Source organism: Mustela nivalis, assembly GCF_964662115.1.
Source record: "Mustela nivalis genome assembly, chromosome: 11".
NCBI classification, from domain to species: Eukaryota; Metazoa; Chordata; class Mammalia; order Carnivora; family Mustelidae; genus Mustela; species Mustela nivalis.
In genome coordinates, this window is record NC_139030.1 from 11,377,542 (window position 1) to 11,401,804 (window position 24,263).

General features: G+C 53.3%; 1 protein-coding gene across 2 annotated transcripts in view; it reads right to left on the minus strand.

Annotated features, from left to right (window-relative positions):
- GLI2 (GLI family zinc finger 2) overlaps window positions 1–24,263 on the minus strand; it is a 241,651-nt gene that overhangs the window by 40,877 nt on the left and 176,511 nt on the right. Inside the window, exon 3 of one of the 2 annotated variants that reach the window (XM_082690364.1) lies at window positions 17,472–17,577. The exons of the other annotated variant lie outside the window; for it this stretch is intronic. Coding sequence (XP_082546490.1) covers window positions 17,472–17,577 — 106 coding nt within the window. The remainder of the gene's footprint in view (window positions 1–17,471; window positions 17,578–24,263) is intronic. 2 annotated transcript variants of the gene reach the window in all.

Genomic DNA, 24,263 nt, shown 5'->3' on the forward strand with positions numbered 1-24,263 from the left:
CAGATGAGGACAGAGCCAGTGATGCTAGGTCCCTCCTTGCCCAAGGGCACTCAGATAGCAGGTAATGGGACCCCAACCAACCAAGGTGGGTCTGGGCCCCAGCCTGTGCTGTGTCTGTTCCCTCATCAGAGAAGTGGGTGCCCCTGTTGACTGTGGTTTTCTGTGAACAGGGCTGGGGGCAGGTGTGCAAGGTCAGGCAAGGGCAGCACCTGAGAGCAGAACAGCTTTCTTCCTGCTCTGTTTCAGGTTACTTTTCTGCCTTTCTTTCCACTCCAGCTCCATCACCATGCCCAAGACAATCCAGCTCTCAGGAGGGAGTTGGAACCTCTCCCTCCTGCTGTGTTGTTAATGACCAATAAGGATCCAGGGGGCCCAAGTGTTTCAAAAGGTTTTCATTGTGACAGACTAAATGAAGCAAAAGGAATGAATCTCAAAGTGCAGAATTCCAAGCATCATTAATGCAAGTGGGGGAACAAGGAGCTCCACAGCAGCCCCGACAATCTCGCCAACAGGCCAGCGTTTAAGGGAGGTCCTTCAGAGAACAGGGGCTGACCTCCAGCTACCACTTTCTTTTCTTCTTGCATGTCCACATCATGGGTTGTGGGGACCCACAACCTGTCCCAGCCTTGAATTCTGGCAACAGGGCAGAGACTCAAAGAGGTAACCTTGAGGGTGAGAGGAGGGACCGATTGCATGAGCTCATTTTAAAAGATGGTCACGTTCTCCTCTGTTGTATGTATGCATGCTCACACACCTGCCGGCTGCCATCAGCGGGACTGGCCAAGCCAGCCTTGCTGCCAGCTGCTCCCCTTGGACGTCACTCTTATGCATTGCTTTCTCCCCAGTGGTCTAGTTCTGAGCTCATCTGAACCTGATGCTACCATTGTTGGTCTGTTTGTTCATATTCTGGACAAATTTGTCCCAGGCACTTGCTCTGTGCCCAGGACCTGTAGAGAGCTTGGAGCTCAAACGGAAAGGGCAGACCCACAAGTCAGGTAAGCATCGGGCAGTGTGATAAAGGCCCCAGCAGAGGAAAAAAAAAATCACCTAACTCTGCATGTAAGCATAAGGGAAGGCTTCTCAGAGGAGGTAACATCTGGGCTGGGTTCTGAAGGATCAAAAGGAGTTTGTGAGAAAGCGCATGACACAAAGGAAGGAAGCAGCATGCACAAAGAAATGCTGACGTACAAGGTTATGTCCTGGATGGGGGAGCAGAACACTTGGGGCTGGATCTATACTGGACCTACTTCATTTCTTCTCCAGGGGCTAGAGGCCATGTGATCTGAGCCCAGCTGATCAGCGCATTCCACATTCCTGGGTACTGTGATCATTTCAGAGATGGGCATGTGCTTAAGGTAGCTTCTTTGGCTGGACTCTTTGGGGAAGAAGTGTTCTCTGTCCACATGAGTTGCTGTGCAGGTAGGATGCAAGCCTGGGGCTACTGGGGTCCAAGAGGGGGGAGGCCAAGAGTGCAGATGATACACAGAGTGTCAGAGTTGGAAGATGTGGAATCGGACTCTTGAATTGAGCCCCTAGTACAGCTCCAGCTTCACTGGAAGTTAGTCACTTTTCAGTCATCTGAGTCAGTACACCTGTTTGTTTGTGTAAACAAGTTTGAGCTGAGTGTTTCTACCATAGACAAATGCTAAGGCAAACCTTAATGAACACAGCCTCTCCCTGCCCAGAGAGATCTTGGGCCTGGCATTCAGCAAGGCAGATAGGTGCCCTCATTCCCTGGGCCTGTCCATGTTCCTGCCTGCCGGACCGAAGGGGAGAGTGGCAGGTGTCCTGCCCAGGGCTGCGGAAGCTGGTGAGGACCGCCGTGGTGGCCCTTCCATGAATGGGCATGAGGCAGAAGCAGGGGGCTCTGGGTAAGAGGAACGGCCACCTGCCTCCCTGCCTGTGTGTATGTGTTGTGAGGGGGGCGTGCACGCACATAGGCACGTGCTGGTGACGGGCAGCAGTGGCCTGCAGCAGGGCCCAGCAACCCCAGCAGTTGAGGACTCCCACACTTCCTCTCAGTACAGGCGCTGGCCAGATGGCTGGGCCAGCCTCCTCCTCCCCACACAGGGGGCAGGCAGGGCCACGAAAGTACTTCTCTGGAGCAGCATATTTCCTCGACCCTCTTCCCTTCCCTCTCTATTGGGAGGGGGGCCTAGCCCAGGCCCTGGACAAGATTTTAGGTCCAGACACAAATTCCAAGTTGGAAGCTGGGGGAGAGAGGACAGAGAGAATGGGCCAAGCCAGCGGAGACCTGGCCCGGTATTGCCCTAGCTTCACATGCCACGGCCAGGGGTGGTGGGGGAAAGCCACAGCCCACGGGGTGGTCAGCCTCCACCGAGCACCCACGCAGCAGCCCTACAAGGCAGATTTCGGTGCAGAGGGAAACCACGGCGCAAGGCGGTAAGTGAGACAAGACCAAGATTTGCAGAGAGGAACGGGGTTGGCCGTTCCAATGAGGTCAGGCTCGGCGCTTGGATATTGCCAGTGGTCCACCCAAAGGCAAGCTTCTGCCTCTGCTGTCTTGGCCCTCGAAAGGTTCAGCTCAGTGTCCCTTTGCAGACCTCCCCTCAGCTGGCTCCCCTGCTGGCCCTCACTCGGGTTGGGGCACAGGCTGAGGGTTACCGCTCACACCTGCCGCCAGAACCTGGACTCTCTGGGTCTGAATGATGGCTCTGCCACTTGCTGCAGGCCTTGGGTGCACTCTCTTCCCAGAGCCTCTGTGTTCTTGCCTGTGGGATGGGGCAGCAGTGGGATGGCCTGGGCTCTGTGTGCTGTGCAGCTCCGGGTGCCCAGTAGATGACCCCCCTGCCCCTGGTGCTCCCCATGTCTTTTCTCAGATTTAACGAATGACAGAGGGAAGACTGGCAGAGAACGGAGTGGACCCAGCCCAATCTTTCAACAAGTCCAGCCCTTTCTGCATGTGCTGGCTCAAGTTTCTGGAGGGAGATGAAAGGCAAAGCACGGCCGTGGAACCCCACAGAGCTACACGTGGCTCAGCACCAAAGTGGCTGGGCCCGAGCCAGCACGCCTGCACCCTCGGGTATGGGCGCCATCCCTGGGAGCTAGTAGAATGGGGATGGGGCCTTTGAGGGTGTATGGTTCCCGCAGGGTTAGGGGTGGTGAGTAAGACTCTGCTCAGTGGAAGGAACCCGGAGGGCATCTGACCCCAGTGCAGCCCGAGCCAGGGCGCAGGGGCAGAAACCAATTTGCTTCTTCCCATGGTGATAGGAGTGGTGGAAGTGCAGGGATGGGGCCCCAGCACCCCACCCATGGTGCTGTTTGGAGAGGCAGAACAATGCAGAACTGAGGGCTGCTGACTCACCCAGACTCAGCATGAGCCACTGAGGCAGATTCTCCCACCTGGGGTGGGGGTGGGTGGGGTGAGCAGGAGCCAGAAGCAAGGACCCTTGGCTACCCAGAGGCTCCTGATAGCTTTGTTCCAAGACTTTCTGTGCAGGTCAGTCGGGCCAGAAATGGGCAGAAATGGACGCTTTGCATCCCATTTCTCAGACAGCACAACCGAGACCCAAAGTAGCAGTGGCACGGCAATGGCAAGGTTGGTGGCACAGCTGGACTGGAACGCGGGGACCCACTGCTCTTATGGCCGCCTGCTCTAGGGGCCTTTGCTGAAGATGAGAATAGGGAGTTCCACTCACTCGGGGCCTCAGGCCTACAAACCTCAGCTCAGGCCTACTTCGCGGGGTGGCCAAAAGCATCGGCATACGTGCTTCTCTCGCTCACGCTCTACATGCCACCTGTGTGCTCAGCTACAAACAGCAATCACGATGTGCTCTTACAAATACGTAGTGGGAAGGAGAGAGGAGGTACGCACGACAGGCTGAACTTGACCTCTCCAAGATGCATCCGTGTCCTTCCTGATCCCTTGTTCATACCACATTTGCAAAAGATAAAAAAAAAGGACTTGCCAGATGTGATTAAGGTAGGAATGTTGAGATGAGAGCATTTTGGATTATGAGGGGGACCCTAAACGCCAGAGCCAGTGTTCTAATAAAAGAGAGGTAGAGGGACAAGGATGAGGAGGAGGCTGTGTAGCCACGGGGACACAGGCTAGGGGGACGTGGCCACAAGTCGAGGAGCGCTGGCAGGGGTAAGAGATGGCTTCTCCCCTAGGGCCTGCCGAGGAAGCATGGCCCTGCCCTCACCCCATGATACTGATTCTAGACTCCTGATCTCCAAAACTGGGAAGGAACATATTTCTGTTGTTTCAAGCCACTGAGTTCGTGGCAACTTCCTGGGAGCTAATTCAGTACGTGTGGCACATTGTGCCGGTGTGGAGTTAGCCCTCAGAGGGACTGACATCACCATCTGTGTTACCGTCGCCTTTCTTCCAAGACGGTATGCTCTTAGGGAGCAGGGCCTGTGTGTTGTTCCTCAGAGTGGCCTAGCCCCCGGGAGGTGCTACATCAGCGGCAAGCTGGCAGGGAAGGGGGAAGTCCCCTCTGTGCTGGGAGGGCTTCTGAGCATGCTCACAGGGCTCTGGAGCGTGCCTTCCCCCCTGCCGCCCGGATTACACGGTCACTGGCTCCCCATAGCTGAACGCGCCCTGCACACGGCCCCAACACGCCAACCCCTCCCGCCCCAGGGACCGCTGGCTCCCATGTCCTCATCCTGCCTTTGGGCTGAGATGCTACCACCCACCAGGATCACAGGGCCATGGGTGGAGTCAGAAGGCTCAGCATGGGGAGGCGGCGACCCGTCTGCCGTTGGCCCGCGGCTCAGGGCCAGGCACCCACTTTCTCAGAAACACTAGGCAGTTGGCCTTGGGCCCACCGATCTGCTAGAGGGGAAACAAATACCTCGAAGCTGGCCTTCCTGCTCTGAGCTGCTCTCTTCCTCAAACTGCGACTCCTTAGCAGCGTTCAGTCCTGGCTGAGCGGGGGGGGGGGGGGGGGGGGGGGGGGGGGGGGGGGGGGCTGTGTTGGTTTTCGTCAGGGCTTCCCTGAAGGGCAAGGTCAGTGGCGACTACCCAGGGCCACTCATGGATGGAGCTCCAGGGGCTCCTCCAGGCGGAGTTCAAGCTCTTCTGCAAGGATTTTGTTTGCAGGTTTGGATTTTGTTATGTTTTGGTTTCCTGTTTGTTTGGTTGGTGTGGGGTATGTGAAACCATACACTGGCAAGCTTGCTTACCACGCCTTCCATATATTCATTTTAAAAGTTCCAGAAATCAAGCCCCTTTCAAGAGGCACCAAGGGGGTTTGCAACTGGAAAGAGATGTGTACTGAATTCTTTTGGAAAGCACCAGAGAACTGCGCCTCTCCAAATCAGAGCTCAATTCATTTTTTTTTTTTTTGCAACAATCTGCATGTTCTTGTACATCTGGACTGAGCTCTGCCCCCATTGGGAGGCTCCGTAAATGAGCGAAAAGGCTCACAGTAAACAGGGCCTGGGACCACAGCATCAGCCATTCGCTGAGCCAACGTTCACTGAGTATGGGTCCTGAGGGAACCAGGTGGGGAGCTGGGGGTCTGAGAAAGACTCGGCCAGAACCCTACACCCAGGAAGTAAAAAACTCGACTGACCAATGCTGAGCCAGATGGATCTTGGTCAACTCTGATTTTCCCAGGGCTCACCTTGAACCCCTATTTGCACAGACCCCAGCAGAGAGCATGAGTCGTCATGAGGCTGAGATGAGGACAAGCTGTTAGGGTGATGATACTGGGAGAGCCCCCCTGATCCAGCCATGAGTTCAGGAAATCACAGCCCCCAAGCCTAGGGTTCACTTTAGTGCCTTGATGGAATCATCAGTCTGGGACCTCTGGGGTCATGCAGGAGAGTGGACACGAATTGTAGCCTACCAAGAGTATATAAGGTGCTGGAGGGGAAAGAAGTGTGGGAGGGAAAGAATTCATTCACTCCGCTAGGGCAATCTGAGAAGGCTTCCTATAGGAGGTGGCATCTGAAACTGGGTCTCAACTCTTATAGAGAAATGGAAAGGAGGCAGTGAGTGGTGCAGGCCCGGGTTTCCGAGGCAGGAGAACAGCTGAACAAAGAGCAGGTCATATCGCGGGATAGCTACCAGAGTCCAGGAGCTGAACGGCAGACTACACAGCTGATGGAAGAGGAATGTGTAGGAAAAACCTTAAGGAAATGTCAATAACCTGACCTGGGTTACACAAGGAACTTTTCTTCATCCAGACACTTCACTGTGGGAATGAAGAGAACAGACACTAACTGAGAGAGGATATCTGCAACACAGATAACTAATTATGGAATGAGTGGCCTTCATATATAAAAAACTTGATTCACATCAATATGAAAAAGGCAACTCCATACAGAAATGAGCAAAATAGCTCCAAACGTACTTCACAAGCAGGAAATATTATCGGCCAAAAAACATAGGAGAGGATTCTCAGCTTCATCAGTAATCAGGGAAATAGAAAATCCAAATCATAGGAGATACCAAAATTGTGGCAAACATTTAAATGTTGCTGATGTGACCTTGGTAACCAGGATGTGGAACGAGCTGAGCCCTCAAGCCGCGGTAGTGGTAAAACCACCCAAGCAAAAGTCTGGCAGCATCTGGGTTTAAACCATGAACAACCCATGACTCAGCGATTTCACTCCTGGACATGCATTGACTCTAAGGTACAGCCCGCAGTCCCGGGGGTGGGGATGGGGTGGTGGTGGTGGTGGTGCAGAAGATGGTACAAGAGAATTCACCTCAATAATGTTCAGAATCGCCAAAGTAGAGACACATCCCAGGTGCCTGTCTGCTCATTCTGGAGCAGAGAAGGGAGAATTCGTGAATAAAGAGCCCCAGGCATTGACGGGTGAATTTCTGGAACAAAACTTGACCCGTGAAAGCAGTTTCCCAATGAATCTGCTTGCAATGATTCTGTTGATATCAAGTCCACAAAGCAGAACTAAACAATGGGTTGTTAGGGGAGTCAGACATAAGGTGGAACTGTCAGGGAGGCAAGGGAGGAGGAACTCCAAATCCCGAAGCCTGGTGGGAGGGGCAGCCCCTGGGGCAGGACGGAGGAGACCCCAAAGGTGCCGGCATATCCCCGATCCTTAGACCGGCCAGGGAGTGACAGTGTACAAGATCATTACTTTTTATGCTTTAACCATGCTTTTGCAAGTCCTTTTGTGCGTCTTCAATATTTAACAAGCCTAAATCTTAAAGAGGAGGGCTGGCTTCTGGTTCGAGGTCCGCTGAGTGCACAGGGGCTCGGTGGTGGGGAGTGGAGCGACTGCAGAGCTGCTCGTGAACTTGTGTGGGCTGCTTTGGGGGCTCTGTGGTTGGCTCCCTGTCACCCAGTGGGCTCCTCGTGGCTATTCCCTCTGTCTGCTGCCCAGGCTCCTTCCTGGCCAGCCCCAGCCTGTCAGATGGGCCTGCTCTGCGGCCGACACACGCCTTTATACACGTGCAATACGTTCGACCCTCTGCTCACCCCGATCCGTTACAGACCCGCACACTCCCGCAGATCCAGCCAGCTTTCAGCTGTCACTCCCTACGCAGAGCCATAATAAAGAAATCACTGTTTTCAGCTGACAAAGAGCAGATTTCTTACTAAGTAAACACTGATGTTTTGGTAGGGAAATTAGGTTATAAAACTGTGCCTCCAAAGAAGGCCATACACATGGACTTGGTTAAGATCTAGCCACACGTGCAAGAGGGGTTAATTCAGCTGCCCACCCTTTATCACATTTTTTTTCCCCTTGAAACAGAAGGATAGGAAGTTTATCGGCTTTTTCAAACATAAAAACTGAAAAGCATAAAAGGCAAGAGGGAAGTATCAAGGAGACTTTTTTCCTAGCCAAGTGATGACTTGCACAGAGCTGGGGTTGGGGAGAGACCCTGGATGCAAGCCATGTGTTGGGGGGTGGTGGGGCAGGAGGGGCTGGGGGGTGCGGTGGGGGTGGGGGTGGAAAGAGGCCCTGGGGGAACTGGGGCCCGGATTAGGCTCTCTCCAGGTGACCTGTGGTGTGGGTTAACCTCTGGGGATAGGAGGCCTTTGTCTGTAAGAGCGGCCAACCTCAGCTGAGCACAGTTGAGCTGAAGCTTCCAGAAAGTCAGGACTCTATGGGGACTATCCTCTCTCAGGGCAAATGCAAGGGGGCTGGCCCCGGAGCCATGGAAGCCAAGGAATGAGACGCGTGGTCTTGGGGCAGGAAGAGCCTTCAGGAAAAGGAGGGGTTTCATTACACTGCCCCCGGGGTCTGGGTTTAAGCCATGAGAAAAGTCCAGGGCATGGGTGGGCTACACACAGGGAAACCCCTCCACAGAAAGAATTATTCAGCTCTGGCCTGGCCCGCCAAAGTGGTGTGTGGAATTTCCTTTCCTGGACTCCTGTCAAAACGAGATGGATAATCCCAAATAGTTTAGATAAAAGTCTTCTTAGAGGTGTGTGTGCTGCTGAGTTTTAAACGAAGTTTTGAGCGCATTAGTGGGTGCATTGGAAAGGGCTCCTCTTCCTACTGGCATCTGTGTCTGCCTGGGAGTGGCCTCTCACTGGAGCAGGGGCAGCCTCAAGAAGACCGTGGGGCCCCACAGCAGACTGGGGCTAGGGTGGGATCGGGAGAGACAGGCCTCCAGTGCCTTCCTCCTGGTAAATGCTTCCCAGTCCTGGCTTCCTAGTGCTCTGGGCTTTCCCGGCCCCACCCCTTTCCAGTGGGGAAAGAGGATTTACTTCCACCCCTTACCGCTCTGTAACCGCCCCCATTTTTCCTCCTTTCCCTCCAAGACCAGGAGATATGTGTGGGCAGCTAGGCTGGGCCTCCTTGGGCCTAGATTCCTGACACCTGACACAAAGCTGGTCCCTTCTAGGTACGGGGTGGGTGACGACAGAGGAAGGAGCACGAAGAACTTCTCCACCTGAGTTAGGCAACAGCTAAACGCAACTTGCTTGGGCAGGGCAGGTCAAGTTCATGTGTCAGAAACACAGCACCTGGCAGGAGAGAATAGGAGAAAGGGCTTCCAGGGTGCCCAACATAGGTCTTCTTTTCCGTGGGCACCAGAGCAAGTAAGCGACAAAGCAGCGCTGGCCACTGTCGTGGGTGCTTGACCAGGCCTCAGCGACAAGGCACTGCTCACGAAGCCCCTCAACAAGTGTTGAGACTAAGGTGGGAAGGAGTGACCTCCAGCGACAGTCCCTGGGACACAGTAAATCAAGCAGTGAGGAACTGGGCTGAATGAATGCATTCTGGGCACTAGCATCAGTGTCCACCCAGAGTGGACACCCCAGACATGTGCACTGGGACAAGACCCCACCTCAAAGGCCAATCCATCCACTGAAATTTTACTCTTAGAGATTATTTCCTTTGGCTTTATTGTTGCTCTGTTCCCATGTCTGCCAGCAGGGATAGCTGCCTGTAGCCCTAAGATTTGCAAGGAAGATTCTAGTTTCTCTCCAAGAACAATCACAGCACAGAGAAATGCTCGGGACTGAGAGTCAGGTCTCATTTACTAACAGAGTGATCTTAGGAAGCTCTTAAATTCTGGGAACCTCTAATTTTTTGCTGTATGAAATGGAGAGAATATCATCTACTTTACAGGGTGTTGGGGGGGCTGGATATGATGCCATCTACCTAGCACACAGCAGGGTGACTGGAATGAAATATGGATTTACTTCTGGTCTCGACACAAGGGTGAAAAGAACAAATCATTGTCCAGTGCTCACTGTGTAGCAGGGGCTGTTCTATGTGCTTTACACACATTCCGCTACCTAATCCTCAAAACCACTCAAGGGGTACTCTTGTATCTTCATTTTAGAGATGGGGAAGCCAAAGCTCATGGAGGTTCAACTGCCAGCCCAAGGGCATAGAGAGTAAAAAATAACACAGGAGGATTTCAACCCTGGCCCCTCCCCATTCTGCCCACATCCTGGGGGTGTGGGATGGGCTATGCCAAGGTGATGGGGGCCCAGTGGGCTAGGAGAACCCGAAAGACCATCTGTCAACCCTGCAGGACCTTCCCACCAGGAAGCCCCTCCCCATACCAGCTTTGCCTGCCCTGCCCAGTGCAGACCCACCTCATTTCTGCACATCAAGATCTGCTTCACTTCTGGGGCCCCTCCTGCCCAGGCTGACCACACGGGCTCTCTCCAAAGCCCAGAGCCAAGCAGCTCCTCTTCTGCGAGGGGCTGGCATTCAGCACAGATCAAAGAGCAGGCCGGCTTATCAGACACGCTCCTCATTAAACTTTTACAGGCCAGATTCCATTATAAATGAGCTGTCTGTCCCACACTGCAGAGCATGTTCCTGGAGCTGGGAATCTGAAGCCCTCGGAGCTGGGAGAGTCCTTAGCAGAGGTCTCAGTGTGGAGAGGGCCCCCTAGAGTCAAACTGCCCGGGTTCCAGTCATGGCTTTGCTACTTGCTAGGAGGATGTCACTAGGGAAAGCAGTCAACTGCACTGTGCCTCAGTTTCCCCACTTAGCAAGTGGGGGTGAGGATGCCACCTTCCTCAAAGGGTACAGATGGGGGTTAAGTGGTATAATCCAGAGGGCTGGCCCCAGGCTGATGGGACTGACCCTCAGTGAGCGCTGTCCCAGTGTCCTGCTGCCTGCAGGGCTGTCTAAGGACCACGCACATCCCCGTGAGCCAAGGCTGCAAACCTATCTGTCCCCCCAGACCTCAAACAGCCACTGCCCTACACACTGCCTGGTCCTGGAGTTCTCCGGGTACCCACCTCTCCAGTGGCCCTGAAGTAGTGGTCAGCTACATCAGATTTAAAGGAGCACTCACTGCAGATAAAAGGACAACTTGGACTCCTGGGAGGAAGAGGACAGCCGTGGGCCACCCAGTCCCTCAGTCCTTCAGCCAGAAGCCAGGCAGACACGCCCTTCCGCCGCCTCTTCCTAGCCTCCCAGAATCTCTGAAAACAAGTACGCACACTTGCTGAGGGGAGAGAACGTTCTTTGTTGAAACGCAGTGCCCGTCTTCTCTGAACCGTGAACCTAGTGGTGTGGTGCCAAGAATCAAGAAGAAAATATTACTATCTTCCTGCCTTTCAGTGATTGGCTGAGAACAGGGCTCTCAGGGGCCCGGGACAGGACGGGCTGAGCAGGCTGTGTGTTTATTAATCTCACAATGAGCAGGTACAGTCTTTATGGAACACTGACCTTGGGAAGAGCCATCTTCAAATCCCTCCAGATTAGAAAGTTCAGGAGCTCAGCCAGCGAGAGCAAAGCAACTACTTTCTTAAGTGATGCACACCAACAGAGGGGCTAAATGTCCCCATTAATATGCAACCACTAGGATGAGGTGGCTTCAGGCATCTCTAACAGCTCTCCCAGGGGGCTCTGGGTAATTTGCACGCGCGACAAAGTGTGCAGATGATGGTGGAAGGCGGAGGCCCTCGCACCAACCAGCTGGCATTTCCTCTTTTCCTAAAGTACCTGGGCCAGCATGTTGACTTTGCATGAATTAATAGCTAAACCCCAGAGCCATCTGTCCCCAGCAGGAACCCCTCCTCCTCTCTCCTTATCTTGCAGGGTGGCCTTGGGCTGTGACCGCTGGAACCCTGCTCACCAATGACAGCTCAAGATCAAGTGATCTGCAGGGGAGCGGTTCATAGTGGTTGGCTCTCCAGTCTTGGCGGGTGCGGGGGGTTGTGGAGGTCAGAGGTCGTGGAACCAGGCAAGAGGAGAGAGAAGGGGGCCAACCCTCCCGTGGCTGAGATGCTGTGGCTATCCTCGTTCCATATGCTCATCCCCTTTTGCAAGCTGAGAGTATGGACAGATTTAGGTCAACTTGTGGGCACCGCATCTGTGAATGGGTGATAAAAAGGGACCAGGGGATGTTTAACACCCCATACTTCGAGGTCATTGTCATTGAGAGAAAAAGCCCTAGAGCCTGCTGATGTGATGAGTCTAGCAAGGCAACACGCAGCTCTGAGCCCATTTTCTTGGGTCTAAAATAAGTAGGGTGGCCTGCAGCAGTCCTCAGACTCTGGCCTGTAGGTAAACAAGCAGATACCCAGTTCTCACCCTAGCCTGCAAGAACCAGAACCTTGGAGATTGGACGGAAGAATGTGCATCTTTAAAACACAGCTAAGTTCAGATAGGCAGCCAGGTTTGAGAACTACAGCGTTAGATGGTCTCAGTAACCCCTCTGGGCTAGAAGCAATGGGAACTGGTCTTCTCTGAAGGCCCAGGGCAGAGGCTGGGATGAGAAGGACCCCATAAGCCACACGGGGAGTCAAAGAACGACCCTAGCCTCCCAAATCAGGAAAAGGAGCTTTTACTTTCTCCAAAAGGACTTGGGTTGATCTTGGCTGAGGGCAGCCCGTACTCCTGCTTGTATGACTGCCTACACGGGGCAAATGGAGAGCTCCAGCTGGGAGCCCCATAGTGCCATGCCTCAGCCTCTGTCCCCACAACACCTAGCAAGCCTGTTTCCAAGGGGCAGGGGCTGGCAGGGGATCCAGAGAATTTGCTTTTCCACCAGCAGCGGCAAGGCTATGGAAAGTCTGTGGGGAGTGTTGGTTCCCATCCGCTGGCTGGCCTTCTCTTCTTGCCCTTGACAATGGACTCTTGGACCCTCAGGATCATTTCCTCACGGGGCGGGGAGGAACCACGCCTGATCAACAACAACCCCTCTACCCATTTATCTCCCCATCACGTGTGGTTTACATGGATAAGAAATGTTGCCTCAGGAGTCTACAGGCAGTGTCATCTACCCTTCTAAAACCTCCTGGGCACCAGTGAGCTACACAAATCCTGTAGTGGGTTTGCACTTCTAGGAGATGCGGAAAAGTGCTGTCAGGATGGGGTGGGCACATTTGTGAAGAAGCCAGCCCGGCATGCTGGCTGGGTTTCCACACTGCCCCCTCCCCACCCTGTGCCCTTCTCTTCCCTGTGTGGCTGCCTGTGGCGGAGGGGAGGGCTGTGACCTGGACCCAGGGACACCACAGCTCTGGCAGGTCCCTCTGCTGTGGGTCCCCCACTTCTATCGATCCCCTAACTGCTCCTAAGGGTACCCTAAAAATAAATCTGACCACTTCCTCTTGCTCCTGGTTGCCTAGAAGATACAGTCCCAATTCTCCAAATGGGAGAAAAAAGACCCCTCCTCTCTCCATCCCCAGTGGTACTCCTTCAGTCCTATTTTCTACTTTCTTAAGTGACAGCCACCAGAGAGAATCCTCTTCGAAGGTCATGCAGTGGCCTGCCTCTGCCCCCAGGGGCCTGGGCTTCCAGTGACCCCCGCCCCTATAAACAAATGCAAACAGCGACCATGAGACTCATCACTATTAACATCTACTCCATGTTTCCAAATGGTCCCAAGTGCTTTACTTACATGACTCCATGGAATCCTCAAAATAACTTGGTAGATGGGATAGGTGCTATCATTATGCCCTATTACAGATGGAAAAACAGGTTTATTCATTCCGGGTTGGTAAGCTCTCAAGTTCAGAGCCAGGGTTAAAGGCCAGCTGGTGGAGCAGGGCTGGTGACGGAGCACTCCCGCAGCGCCCCGCAGCGCCCCCGGGGGTGAGGTGGGGAGGACAAACAGTTTGTGGTGGAGCACTTCACGCAGAGCCCAGGTGCACGAGGTGCCCAATCCCGGGGCCGTGAGGACCATGAGAGCCAATGGGCAGCGGCCCTGGCGCAGAGCAGTAGGCGGAGGCTCCGGGTGCAGCTGACAAGAGATGACACCGCAGCTCATTTGCTGTGCAACGTTTGTGTAATTAGACACATTTGGCGCCGCAGAGGAGGCGTGGGATACAGCGGGGGCTTGATGGATCGGGCACTCCTCCGGGCTCCGACCGCATTAATCACAGAAGCCAGAGCCACGGAGGCCGTTGTTTTCTTATAGGCCTCGTCCTGTTTCCACACCAGTGGGGGAGGGGGAAGGGGTCTCGATGCCCTCGCCTTGTTCCCCTGTGGCCGGGTGGGGACCGATCATCCTGAGGCTGCCGGGGAGCCCCTAGAAGCCCACCGCGGCAGGGGCGTGGGGCTCGGGAACAGAGTGCTGCTGCCCATCATCACTTGGGTGTTAACCAGGAGAGCCCGGCCCCGGCTGGGGGAGGGGAGGCCAGCAGGGATGACACCCGGCAGGTCCGCGCGCCTCTGTGAAGCTCAATATAGCACAGCGGCCTCCCGAGCAGAGCCAGGCCGGACCCAGGCCCTATGCACACTGTGGACACCCTTTATTGTATTCTACTGGGTGATGCCACGCTGGCCAGTGGGTGGGGCTTGGTGATCCCAAACAAGCCTCAGAACCTTCTGTGCCCTAATCCCTGGAATCTGGGACCATAACCTTTTAGGGGAAAAGGGACTTTGCAGATGTGATGGAGTTAAGGATATCGAGGCAGGAAGATTATCTTGGATTATCTATGTGGGCCCTCAAAGCCATCGCAGGCACCTTTAGAAGAGAGATGGAGGGAGAAAAGCATTACAGAAGAAGAAGGAGGATGTGAGGACAGAAGCAAGGGGAACACAGGGATGGGTCCAGAGACAGGGGTCCTGGCTGAGGCACACAGGTGGCCTCCAGAAACTAGGGAAGTCAAGGAAGCAGAGTCTGTGCTGGAGTCTCTAGCAAGAACCAGCCCCACCAACACCTTGACTCACTCCAGACTTCTGCCCTCCAGAACTGCCCAAGAGTAAGTCAGCATCGTTTTAAGCCCCTGGGTAATGTGTTACAGCAGCAACAGGAGACTGAAACACTCCCCTTCAGACATCAAGTTGAGTTCAAAAGTCATCTGGGCCAGTGAGTGACAACACCATTTCCACAGGCTCACTAGCCTGCCCAGACCTCCCGTGCTTCTGGTCACGAAGGCTTTCAGTTCCTCCTGGTGCTCTTCCTGTCCCCCACCCCTCACTGGCCAGGAAGTCAGCAGTTCCACCTCCCTCCCAAATACAGAGAGACTCAGCTTCTTGATTCTCCTTTGATGGTCAGATGCCACCAGCTGAGCCCTTTTTGGGTAGATCCGCTAGTTCCAAACATGCTCACCGAAGCCAGCTGCTGGAGCTGTGGTCCCAGGCCCGGTAGCTGGAGGGGCAGCCGGAGAGCGGGCAGGGGCTGAAAGGACCCCATCACCTACCAGGTGGGCATGGGTGCCAGGAGCAGGCTCTCATCAAGGGAGACACGACAACACACACTGACACGAAATGAGAAGTTTCCAACATTTGAAAGTCCCCATGAGAAAACTTGAGGGGCCTCCCGATGCCCACATCTGGGACCATTTCAACCACACACAGATAGCGACAACAACAGAGTATAACTCAGAATAAGACGTCTGCCTATGCAGTTATTTGGCATAAGTAAATAATCAAAGAAAAAAAGATGTGGGGGGTGGGGAGGAGATGGAACTATTCCTCACAGAAGAATTCCAGGCCAAAAATGTGGAAGGAATGATGGAAACAGAAAATCACCATTTGGAGAACATGAGTAATTACAGTTTCTGGCTAGAACCGTCCAATGGATGTTAGTTAGTAGGTGAAAATTTGATAAGACTCAGGATAGTTACATATTAAAGTCTCAGCCCCTCCCCCAAGATATTTATTAATGACAAAGGGACCAACTTTAAAGGGGAGAAACCCAGCAGGCCTCACCTTATCTAAGCGAGCTGCAGTGATAAGGTCATCGTGTGCCTCCTGACACGACCCACTAGGAAGGACAAAGTCCCACCTTCATGGTATTAGTCCCCCACATGCTCACTCTAAACTTCATCATGAGGCAAATTCAGGCAGGAGTCCCCAGTCGAGAACACCTGTACATTTCGTACTGGCCTGTCCTCCTCGAGAGGGTCAAGGTCATGAAGGACAAGAGAAACTAAGCCACTAGCCCAGAATAAAGGAGGTTTGACCAAGAAATGCCAAGGCCACATCCCAACAGGAAGAAAAGAAGACATGAGTGGGGCAACTGAGGAAACACGGATAAGATTTACAAGTCAGTTAATGACCCCATATCAGCCTTCCGTCATGTAGATGTGAGTCCTAGGGGAGCCCAGCAGGGGGTGGGGGGAATCCCGGAAATCTCTGTACTATTTTTGCAACTCTTCTCTCATGTCTGAAATTATTGCCAAGTGAAAGATGCTTTTTTAAAAAAGAAAAGTCTCCGGTTTGCTCTACCTCAGGGCGGCGGCAAGGGGTGCCCAGCAACAGGAGTTGCCAAGGGCTGTGACCTCAGTCACCAGCCTTCTCATTAGGCCAGGTGCTTTTTTGAACCTAGGGAGTGCTCAGCAAGCGTTTACTGACTTCCTTCAGGCAGGAGCTGGGACGGGCAGGAAGTAGGGTTTGTCTTCAATGGGTAGAATGGGTGGAGAGTGCTCTCATTCAGGCAACACTCACTGATCATGGACCTGGTACTGTCAGCCACTGGCAAGGCAGCAAGGAGTGGGAAGCTCAGAGCCTGCTAGGGGGTAGGTGGGAAAGCAGATCATTCCAGAGAAGGGCCCCCACTCGGTGTAGGGGATCCTGGTGCCCCAAGAGGAGCACTCCAGGAAGGTGGGCAGCAGGAACAGAGGCGTGGAGACCTGCAGTAGAGCTGTATGTTCTAGAACCCTGAACAGCAGCTTGGCGTGGACAGATGAGATGGCTGGGTCCAGAGGGATCCTGGGATGAGTTGGGCCTTTGCAGTAGGTTTTCTCCAAGCAGGTGTGGGGAGTGGAGAGATATGGGGGTAGGGCAAAGGTTTCAGTCTCTTCTCTGGAAGTGGAATGGATGGGGTAGGGTGGGGCCCAGTCTTGGAGTCATAAACACCAAGAAAAGTGACATTAGCTATAGGCTTCGAGGCCGTAGGTGAGAATGGAGAGGGACAGGATTAGGCTGAGTGAGATGGCACTGGGACACGTCCTTCTACCTGGGAACCTTGTCCTTATCATGGGGCTTGTCCTTATCATCACGGTGACTCTAAAGTATAGGGTTTAAACTGGGACATGTAAAAGAACACTAAATTATTATACGGTGATAACGTATAACTAAGGTCACCGTACTTTTAAAAAATTTTATTTATTTATTTGAGATTGAGCAAGTGAAAGAGAGCATGGGCAGGGAGAGGGGCAGAAGGAGAGGCGGAAGCAAGGTTTCCTCTGAGCAGGGAGCCTGAAGCGGGGCTCGATCCCAAGACCCTAACATCATGACCTGAGCTGAAGGCAGATGCTTAACTGACTGAGCCACCCAGATACCCCTAAGGTCACCATGTTTATATAGGACCTTTGGCCTAGAGGGAATTCCCACTGCTTGAGTACACACAGAACCCCAAGGTGCTATGGCTAGAATGGGACAACCCGCAGCCTTGGCAGTGAGGGTGTGCGAGCCGAGGAGGGCTTCCTTCTCAGGTAAGCAGACGGAGCTGCGTGTTCACGTCCCATGTACACATTCACCCAGCATCCTGGGTCCATGCACCCCTGGTGGCACAGGTGACTGTCGGCTTAGAACAGTACAGATTAGGAACTCCAGAAAAACCGAACAGAGACAGGACAGGTGGCTAAGACCACCAGCCTCCCCGGAGGCAGGGGACTGCATGCCGGGCTGGGGGCGAGGGGGAGGGTAGAACTTACCCGTGCACGCCGTGGGCAGAGTGGGGCTCATAATGGTACCTTCCCTCCTGGTGTCTCATGTCAATCGGTAAGGGAGCATGAAGCGGTGGCAAGAGGTGCTGCGGCACTGTGGAGTGGGAGAGAGAAACAGGCCTTTCAAAAACTTTTCCCCTCCCTCAAAAGGCAATTTTCAAAGGGCTTTAAAGCTCCATGAATTTCAGGGGCAAAAGTAGCCAGGACAAGGGGGCTTGGTGGTGCCCTGGCTATCACACACCCACGGAGGGGGATGAATAAATAATCAAAGTCAGCCCAAGAATCCGACATCGTTCACATAAAAGATCCCCAACCGCGCACTTGACAAAGACAAGCAGCTAAGCGCTCTTTGAACTCAGGGAGATTACAGGCTCAGCCGCAAATCAGGACTGACAGAGCCGGCAGGCTGCTGCCCATTTCGGCCTGGGCTGCGTGTGGCTGGAGCAACCCCGGGTGATGGCCTCCGGATGCTGCAGTCACCCTGGCTGGAAATATTTACCTAGAACCATCTGCAAAGCCAGGGTCCGCTCCCTGTGGCAGCAGCCAGCCTAAGGGATGCCGGAACCCCAGCCAGCCGCCTTGCCCTGCCCTGGAGAATTGACATGGGTCTGTCAATTCTCCAGTCCTCCTGTTAATGACTAACCCCCAAGTGAGCTGGTGGGTGCCTCGGAGATGCAGATGCCAGCACGTGGGTCTGGCTTCCACGGTCGGGTCAGCCTCCCCTCTGCACTTGGCCTGCCCTCAACAAATCATTGTGATAATTGTAGGATGCTCTTTGCTTATTTAAAAAAAAAAAAAAAATTCCTGGGTCCCCTGGAGGCAAACATAATTATAGGCTTTAGGAAAGCAAGCCTCTAAAAAGTAGTCAGACCGGGAAAAGGGCTAAGAAGTGGAGATTTCTCAGTCAACTCTTAGTTCAGCTGAAGGCCCTGGGCCAGCAGGCGGGTTTGTGGAGTCTGAATTGCAGAATCCTTGCAAGAGATGGGGATGAGTTTGTTTCCTGTGCGTACAGGTCGGCAGCCGGCCCAGCCTACTGTAAGGGATGTAAAAACATCATTCTGCTACCCGTTTCCATGCAGACAGATCCTGGGACTGTCCTATAAGCCCTATAAATTCTTTTTTTTTATTGTGGTCAAATATATACAACATAAAATTTACCATCTGAACCATTTTTAAGTGCACAGCTCAGTGGCATTAGTATACGTGCTGCCGAAGCGAGCACAAGTGGCATTAATACATTCTAATCAGGGGCCGCCACCATCCATTTGCAGTATTTTCCATCTCCCCGACTGAGACTCTGTCCCCATTAAACACAAACTCCCCATCCCTGCTCTCCCCTGGCTCCCCACAAGCACCACCTGCCTTTCTATCGCATGAATCTATTCTACATACCTCATATGAGTGGAATCGTATGGTATTTTTCCTTTTCTGTCTAGCTCAGGTCACTTAGCATGATGTCCTCAAGGTTCATCTGGTATAGTATGGGTCAGAAGTTCCTTTTTAAGGCTGAATGATAGTCTGCTGTGCGGATTTTTGTCTGGTTATCCATCTACTCGTCAACAGACACTTGGGCTGAAGACCATGGTTTTTTTTTTAAGATTTTCAAAAATTTAGGGGCACCTGGGTGGCTCAGTGGGCTAAGCCTCCAAATCTCCATTTCATCTCAGGTTGTGATCTCAGGATTGTTAGATGGAGCCCCTCATTGGGCTCCATGCTGTGTGTGGAGTCTGCTTAAGGTTCTCTCTTTCCCTCGGCCCCTCCCCACTCCCACTTGTGCACACTCCCTCTATTAAAAGAAAAAAAAAAAGAAAAGAAAAGATCTTTTCATTTTTAAGTAATCTCCACACCCAATGTGGGGCTCAAACTTCCAACGCCAAGATCAAGAGTCACACGCTCCACTGACCGAGCCAGCCAGAGGCCCCGAACACCAGGAATTCTTCAAAGAAAACTTTCCCCCTGAAATTGTAACCTTAATTTCCACATACTCAGATTTATCTTCATAGTTCCACAAAACTGGCACCTTCCATGGGTACTGAGAACATGGATTGGGTCAAGCTAGCCTTCCCTGAACCCCCAGGAGAATCAGCAGGGAAGCCATGTCCAGCTCCCCAGATGTTTAGGAAAGGGCTTTTGGGGATTTTTTTTTTTTAATGTGGCAAGGCGGACCAGATTATAGTATTGTTAATTAAAAAAAAAAATAGTGTGATTTGTGTGTTTCTGAATGTTTTCCTGCATACCCCAAAGCCCCTCTTAGGCAGCCAAGGTAGGTGATCCTGTGCCCATTTCACAGATGAGGAAGTGGAGGCTCTATGGGTGATTTCAGGCCAAAGTCACAAAGCGGAAAAGACAAGCGAACCTGCAAGGAAGTCCAAGGCCTAGGACAGCTGGTCATGGGTTTTTCCCTCTGCCCAGCCAAAATGAATCCTCAGGAGCAGTCTGTGGGTAGGTACAAGGGTGATCCCTGGGGTCCTTCTGGTCCCATCTGGAGTATGTATTCTATTTAACAAAAAATGCTCATGCAGCACTGGGCCCTGCTCTTGATGCTTTGCCAATATCCACTCCTGGCTCTTTGTGTGCAGAAGCAGAAGGCAGTTCCCTAATGCCCTTGGAGTGCAGACCTTGCCCTTGACCTCACTAGCTAAAAGTGCTCTTCTTGGGGTTAATGCAACTTCCCCCAGGTCTCAAGAGCTATAAAATCTGCAGGAATGGAGGGCTCATGGTTGTTTACCAGGCAACTATGAAATGCCGGGGATACCAGGGCTGAAGCCAGTGGCTGTGCATGTGCAGTGTGTCTGTACGTGTGTGTGTGTGTGTGAGAGAGAGAGATGCTCTCCCCAGTTAAGGCTGCACCCCCACTTTCTGCTGGATGGCTGGGGTGCAGGCTGTGGAGATTACCAGGGGGAGTGGCTTTCCCTTAACTCTGGGCAGCAGGCCGTGGGACATTGAGGAAATCGTGTCTCCTCTCTGGGCCTTATCTTACACATCTGTACAATGCGGATTCCTGCCAGGACAGTCCTGCTGTTTGTGAATGGTCCCCTGTTCCCTGGAGAAAGAGCCATGCTTGTCCCAGCCAGAAACACGCTGAGGTTGTAGGAGGGATCCCTGAGCAGGGCATAGGAGTTTAGGGTCCAGACACTGCTGCATTGCTATGGCCCTATCCATACAACCCATGACTAAGGACCAGTGACCTTCCAGATGTGCTCAGTCCACCAGCCTCTGGGGACTGAGCCCCAACCAGCTGTCTCTGGGGCGAACTGGGCACCTCAGGCCATCCAAGGGTTGAAGGTTGATCTGGCCCATCTGAGGTCTCAGGACCCTTTCAGACTGGCATGGCCTGTCCCCAGGTGCCTCTCATTCAGAATTGAATGCTTCGCTCAGAGCCCTTCTGCCCGGCTGCGGGAGGAGAAAATTCCCCTTTGGGTTCTTGCAAGAAGTTATTCCGTCTAGAGGCCATCAGCATTACCCAAGGAACATGAAGATATACGTCAGGAACAAGAGCTGCCTTCAAGTGACATATTGAATGAGATCCTTCCACACATTGTTTTCATTGTGGGCTCTTTTTTTAAGTTAAAAAAAAAAAAATCCAAACTAAATTATGTTCTTCCGGCGGGGGGGGGGGTGGCGGGGGGATTGGGGGAACACACACACACACACACACACACACACACACACATCCCATATGTCATTTCAAAGAAATGGCTCTCTTTTTAAGTTTCTGGGGAAGAAACTCGAAGCTCGGAATTTTCTATGCATCACCCCTGCCCCTCTGAAGAAAATGCACATTTGTTTTTGATGCTACACAGAAGGAGGACCGGTCTGGGAAGCTGAGGATGGTGGGGCCTTGACTTTTATTTTTAAACCCAGAATCTTTCTGCGCTAGGGCATAAAAGCCAGATGTTGCTTGGCCGGTGGTCCCAGGGGTGAGGGTTTTCTGGCCTCCGCAGTGTCCCTGATCTCACGTCGGGAGTGAGGAGGCCCAGAGGACCCTCCCCGGAAGCCCGGGTCTAGTTCATGTCCCATTCATAGTGACTCCGGTGAATTTCTGCCAGAGAGGCTGGGGCGGGGTCAGCAGAGGGTTCAGACACGGAATTGGGAGGATTGGGTCATGGAAACATGACTGGGCAGCCGCGTCAGCAGCCGGAGGAATTCTCCTCGGATGAAGTCATGTGTTGCTACAACGCAGGGGCGCTGCCCCGAGGACTGAACTCAGGGAGGGTTGGAGAGGCTGGCCCAGAGCCGGAGGGGCTGGCGACGTGAAGCAGCCATCTTCCGGAACAGACTGGATGCGCCAGGGGCCGGCCCCCTGGGCTGTCCGCTCCCTAGAGATTAGCATGGTCTTCCCTGACCGCGGTCATCTCCATTAAAACCACAGGAGGGAATTAGCTTGGAGCACGTGCACTGGTATGCTCCACCTGCAGGACCAGAGAAGCAAAGTGTTTCTGAGCAAAGGGCTGCATTGCCCGGCGCTGACTGAGGGGAGATGCCCGCAGGTGTTTCCGGAAGGAGGCGTGGTCTTAGCACAGTGCGGCTCCGAGTTTCAGGGAGGTGGAAACGCGCGTTAGTGCGGTCCGGGGACCCTGGGAGGGAGGTCAGGGGTCAGGGCAAGGTGTGAACCCCCATACCCTTGTTGGGCAGCCGGCCCATGCCCCACAGTCGCCAGGGTGACCAGTGCTGTGGTGCCTCTGACACCCTGATGGGCTCCAGGCAGCCTCTGATAAGCTGCAACAGAGGCCTTCGGATTTGGCATGCCTCTTGGGGGTCAGGAAAGCGCTCTCTGGCCTCCAGTTTCTCTTACAGTATGGGGGACTCTCCTTGGGATTCCCGCTTAAAGACTAACGCAACATGTTCCTGTCCCTTACCATTCCCTGCCTCGTAAGTAATATCCAGTGCAGCGGTTTCATTTGTCTCCTTAAAAGCAAATGGACCTTGGGAAAGTCACGGAAACAAATTCACACTGAAGTGCAGCTGACCCACCAGGTCACCTTCCCCTTAGCAGAGGGACCAGGCAGACGGAGACACCTGTATCTTTGGAGAAGGAAGGTGCGCACATGGAGGAAGGAGAAATGGGCACGCGAGCAGGCTTGAAGACCAGTACCGTACACTTTACTGTTTAGATTGAAATCCAGATTCTTCCTGAGCTACCATTAGTCAAACGACAGTCTTAAGGGGAATGACACGTCCCCATGGTCTACGGAGCTTGGGATGGGGTAGGAAGCATGTGAGCCATAAATCCCGACAGACTTGGGTGTGAACCCCGGTTTTGTCATCACTAACAAGTGACAGGCACTCTGGGCTTTCATCTCTTCATCTGTAAAATGGGAACAACACCGACCCTCGCTGTATGTTTGCAGTGTCTAGCACAGAGCAAAATACCAGTGAGCGGCACTCCCCTGAGGCTGTGACTGTCAGGGGAAATGCGAAAAGGGCCCTACTTCCTGCTGTAAGGGATGCCGAGATGCATCAGGCAGGCCCTTGTTGGAGCCTCTGCCACTTGATGTGCTCACCACAGGACTTGGTGCTCCCCGACTCCCTGTGTGATGGAGTGGGGACGGGCAGAGAGGATGGGTTGCGGGCTCAGGAGAATTGCCAAAAAGGTGTTCCACCAATGGATCGCTGCTGACCGCACCCCCATTCCCCCGTGGTCCATCTGCTCGAGCCTCAGACTAGCTGCTCCCAACCCAACTGTTTTCTGCCATTCTGTCCCTCCTGTCTGTGCTGACCAAAATCAGGTCAGGGGCCTGCAGGGGGCCTAATGGCTTCAGTAAACAACACTGGGAAATTTGTTTTAAAGGTGGGTTTTTAAAAAAAGTTTTTCCCTCCTCACCTGCCATGAACCCCAGCACCCTGCCCTGCAGCAGTAAGTCAGCCCCTGGGAAACCCAAGCCAGAAGTGGGTGTGATCACATCCCAGGCAGTTGACACGGCCCAGGTACAGGAGGGCGGCGGTTCCGAGGATGGGAGCCCTTGTACGATGCCATTTCCTTAAAGCAAACTTAGCTCTCCCCTACTAGGAAGCAAGGGGCTTTGATGGCCTGGACAAGGGCACTTTGGGGAAACGTCTCCCAGCCCAATAGAGAGAGGATGCTACTCTGGGTTCCACCCTGAAGACCTAACTTGGTCAGTTGAACTGCTTAACCCTTCTACAAACAGAAATGAGAAAATGTGCTACAAAATGAAAAATGTTAATTGGGTGGGGAAGGGACAATGATTGGCACCCTCGTTGTCTGTAAGGCTGGTCCCAGATGATTAGCTACCCATTAGATGGTGCTGGACGCTAGCAGGTTGCCTGCATGGCTACAGTCTACATTTTAGCCGTTGAAGGTGAGCTCATTACAAATCCCACAGGGCAGGGCTCTGCATTCTTGCCTGTTTCCGTGGAGATCCCCGACCCACTTCTCAGGGATTCTGGAGCTAAAGGCTTCCCAGAAGATACCATAAATGATAGCACCAGCTCCAAAGAAGAGATGGCATGATCCTTCTCTTAACTGCATGGTCTGGCCTCGGGACACCATGCAGCTCAGACACACAGACCCTCTCTGATGTGGCCTTGACCGGCACAGGCTTCGGGCCCCATCAGGTCCAGCTCTTCAGCCTTCTCCAGGATCCAAAGGGAAGCTTCCCACCACCCAGGGCAGAGCTCTCAACCCCTGGCCTACACTGCCGAAAGGATGGAGGGAACTCTCTCAGCCCACACACCCTCTTAAGGCTTCCCCCACAAAGTCAATGTGGGGGGAGTGTCAGCAGCACAATCCCAGCACACAGAGCCTGTGTGCAAAGCTGA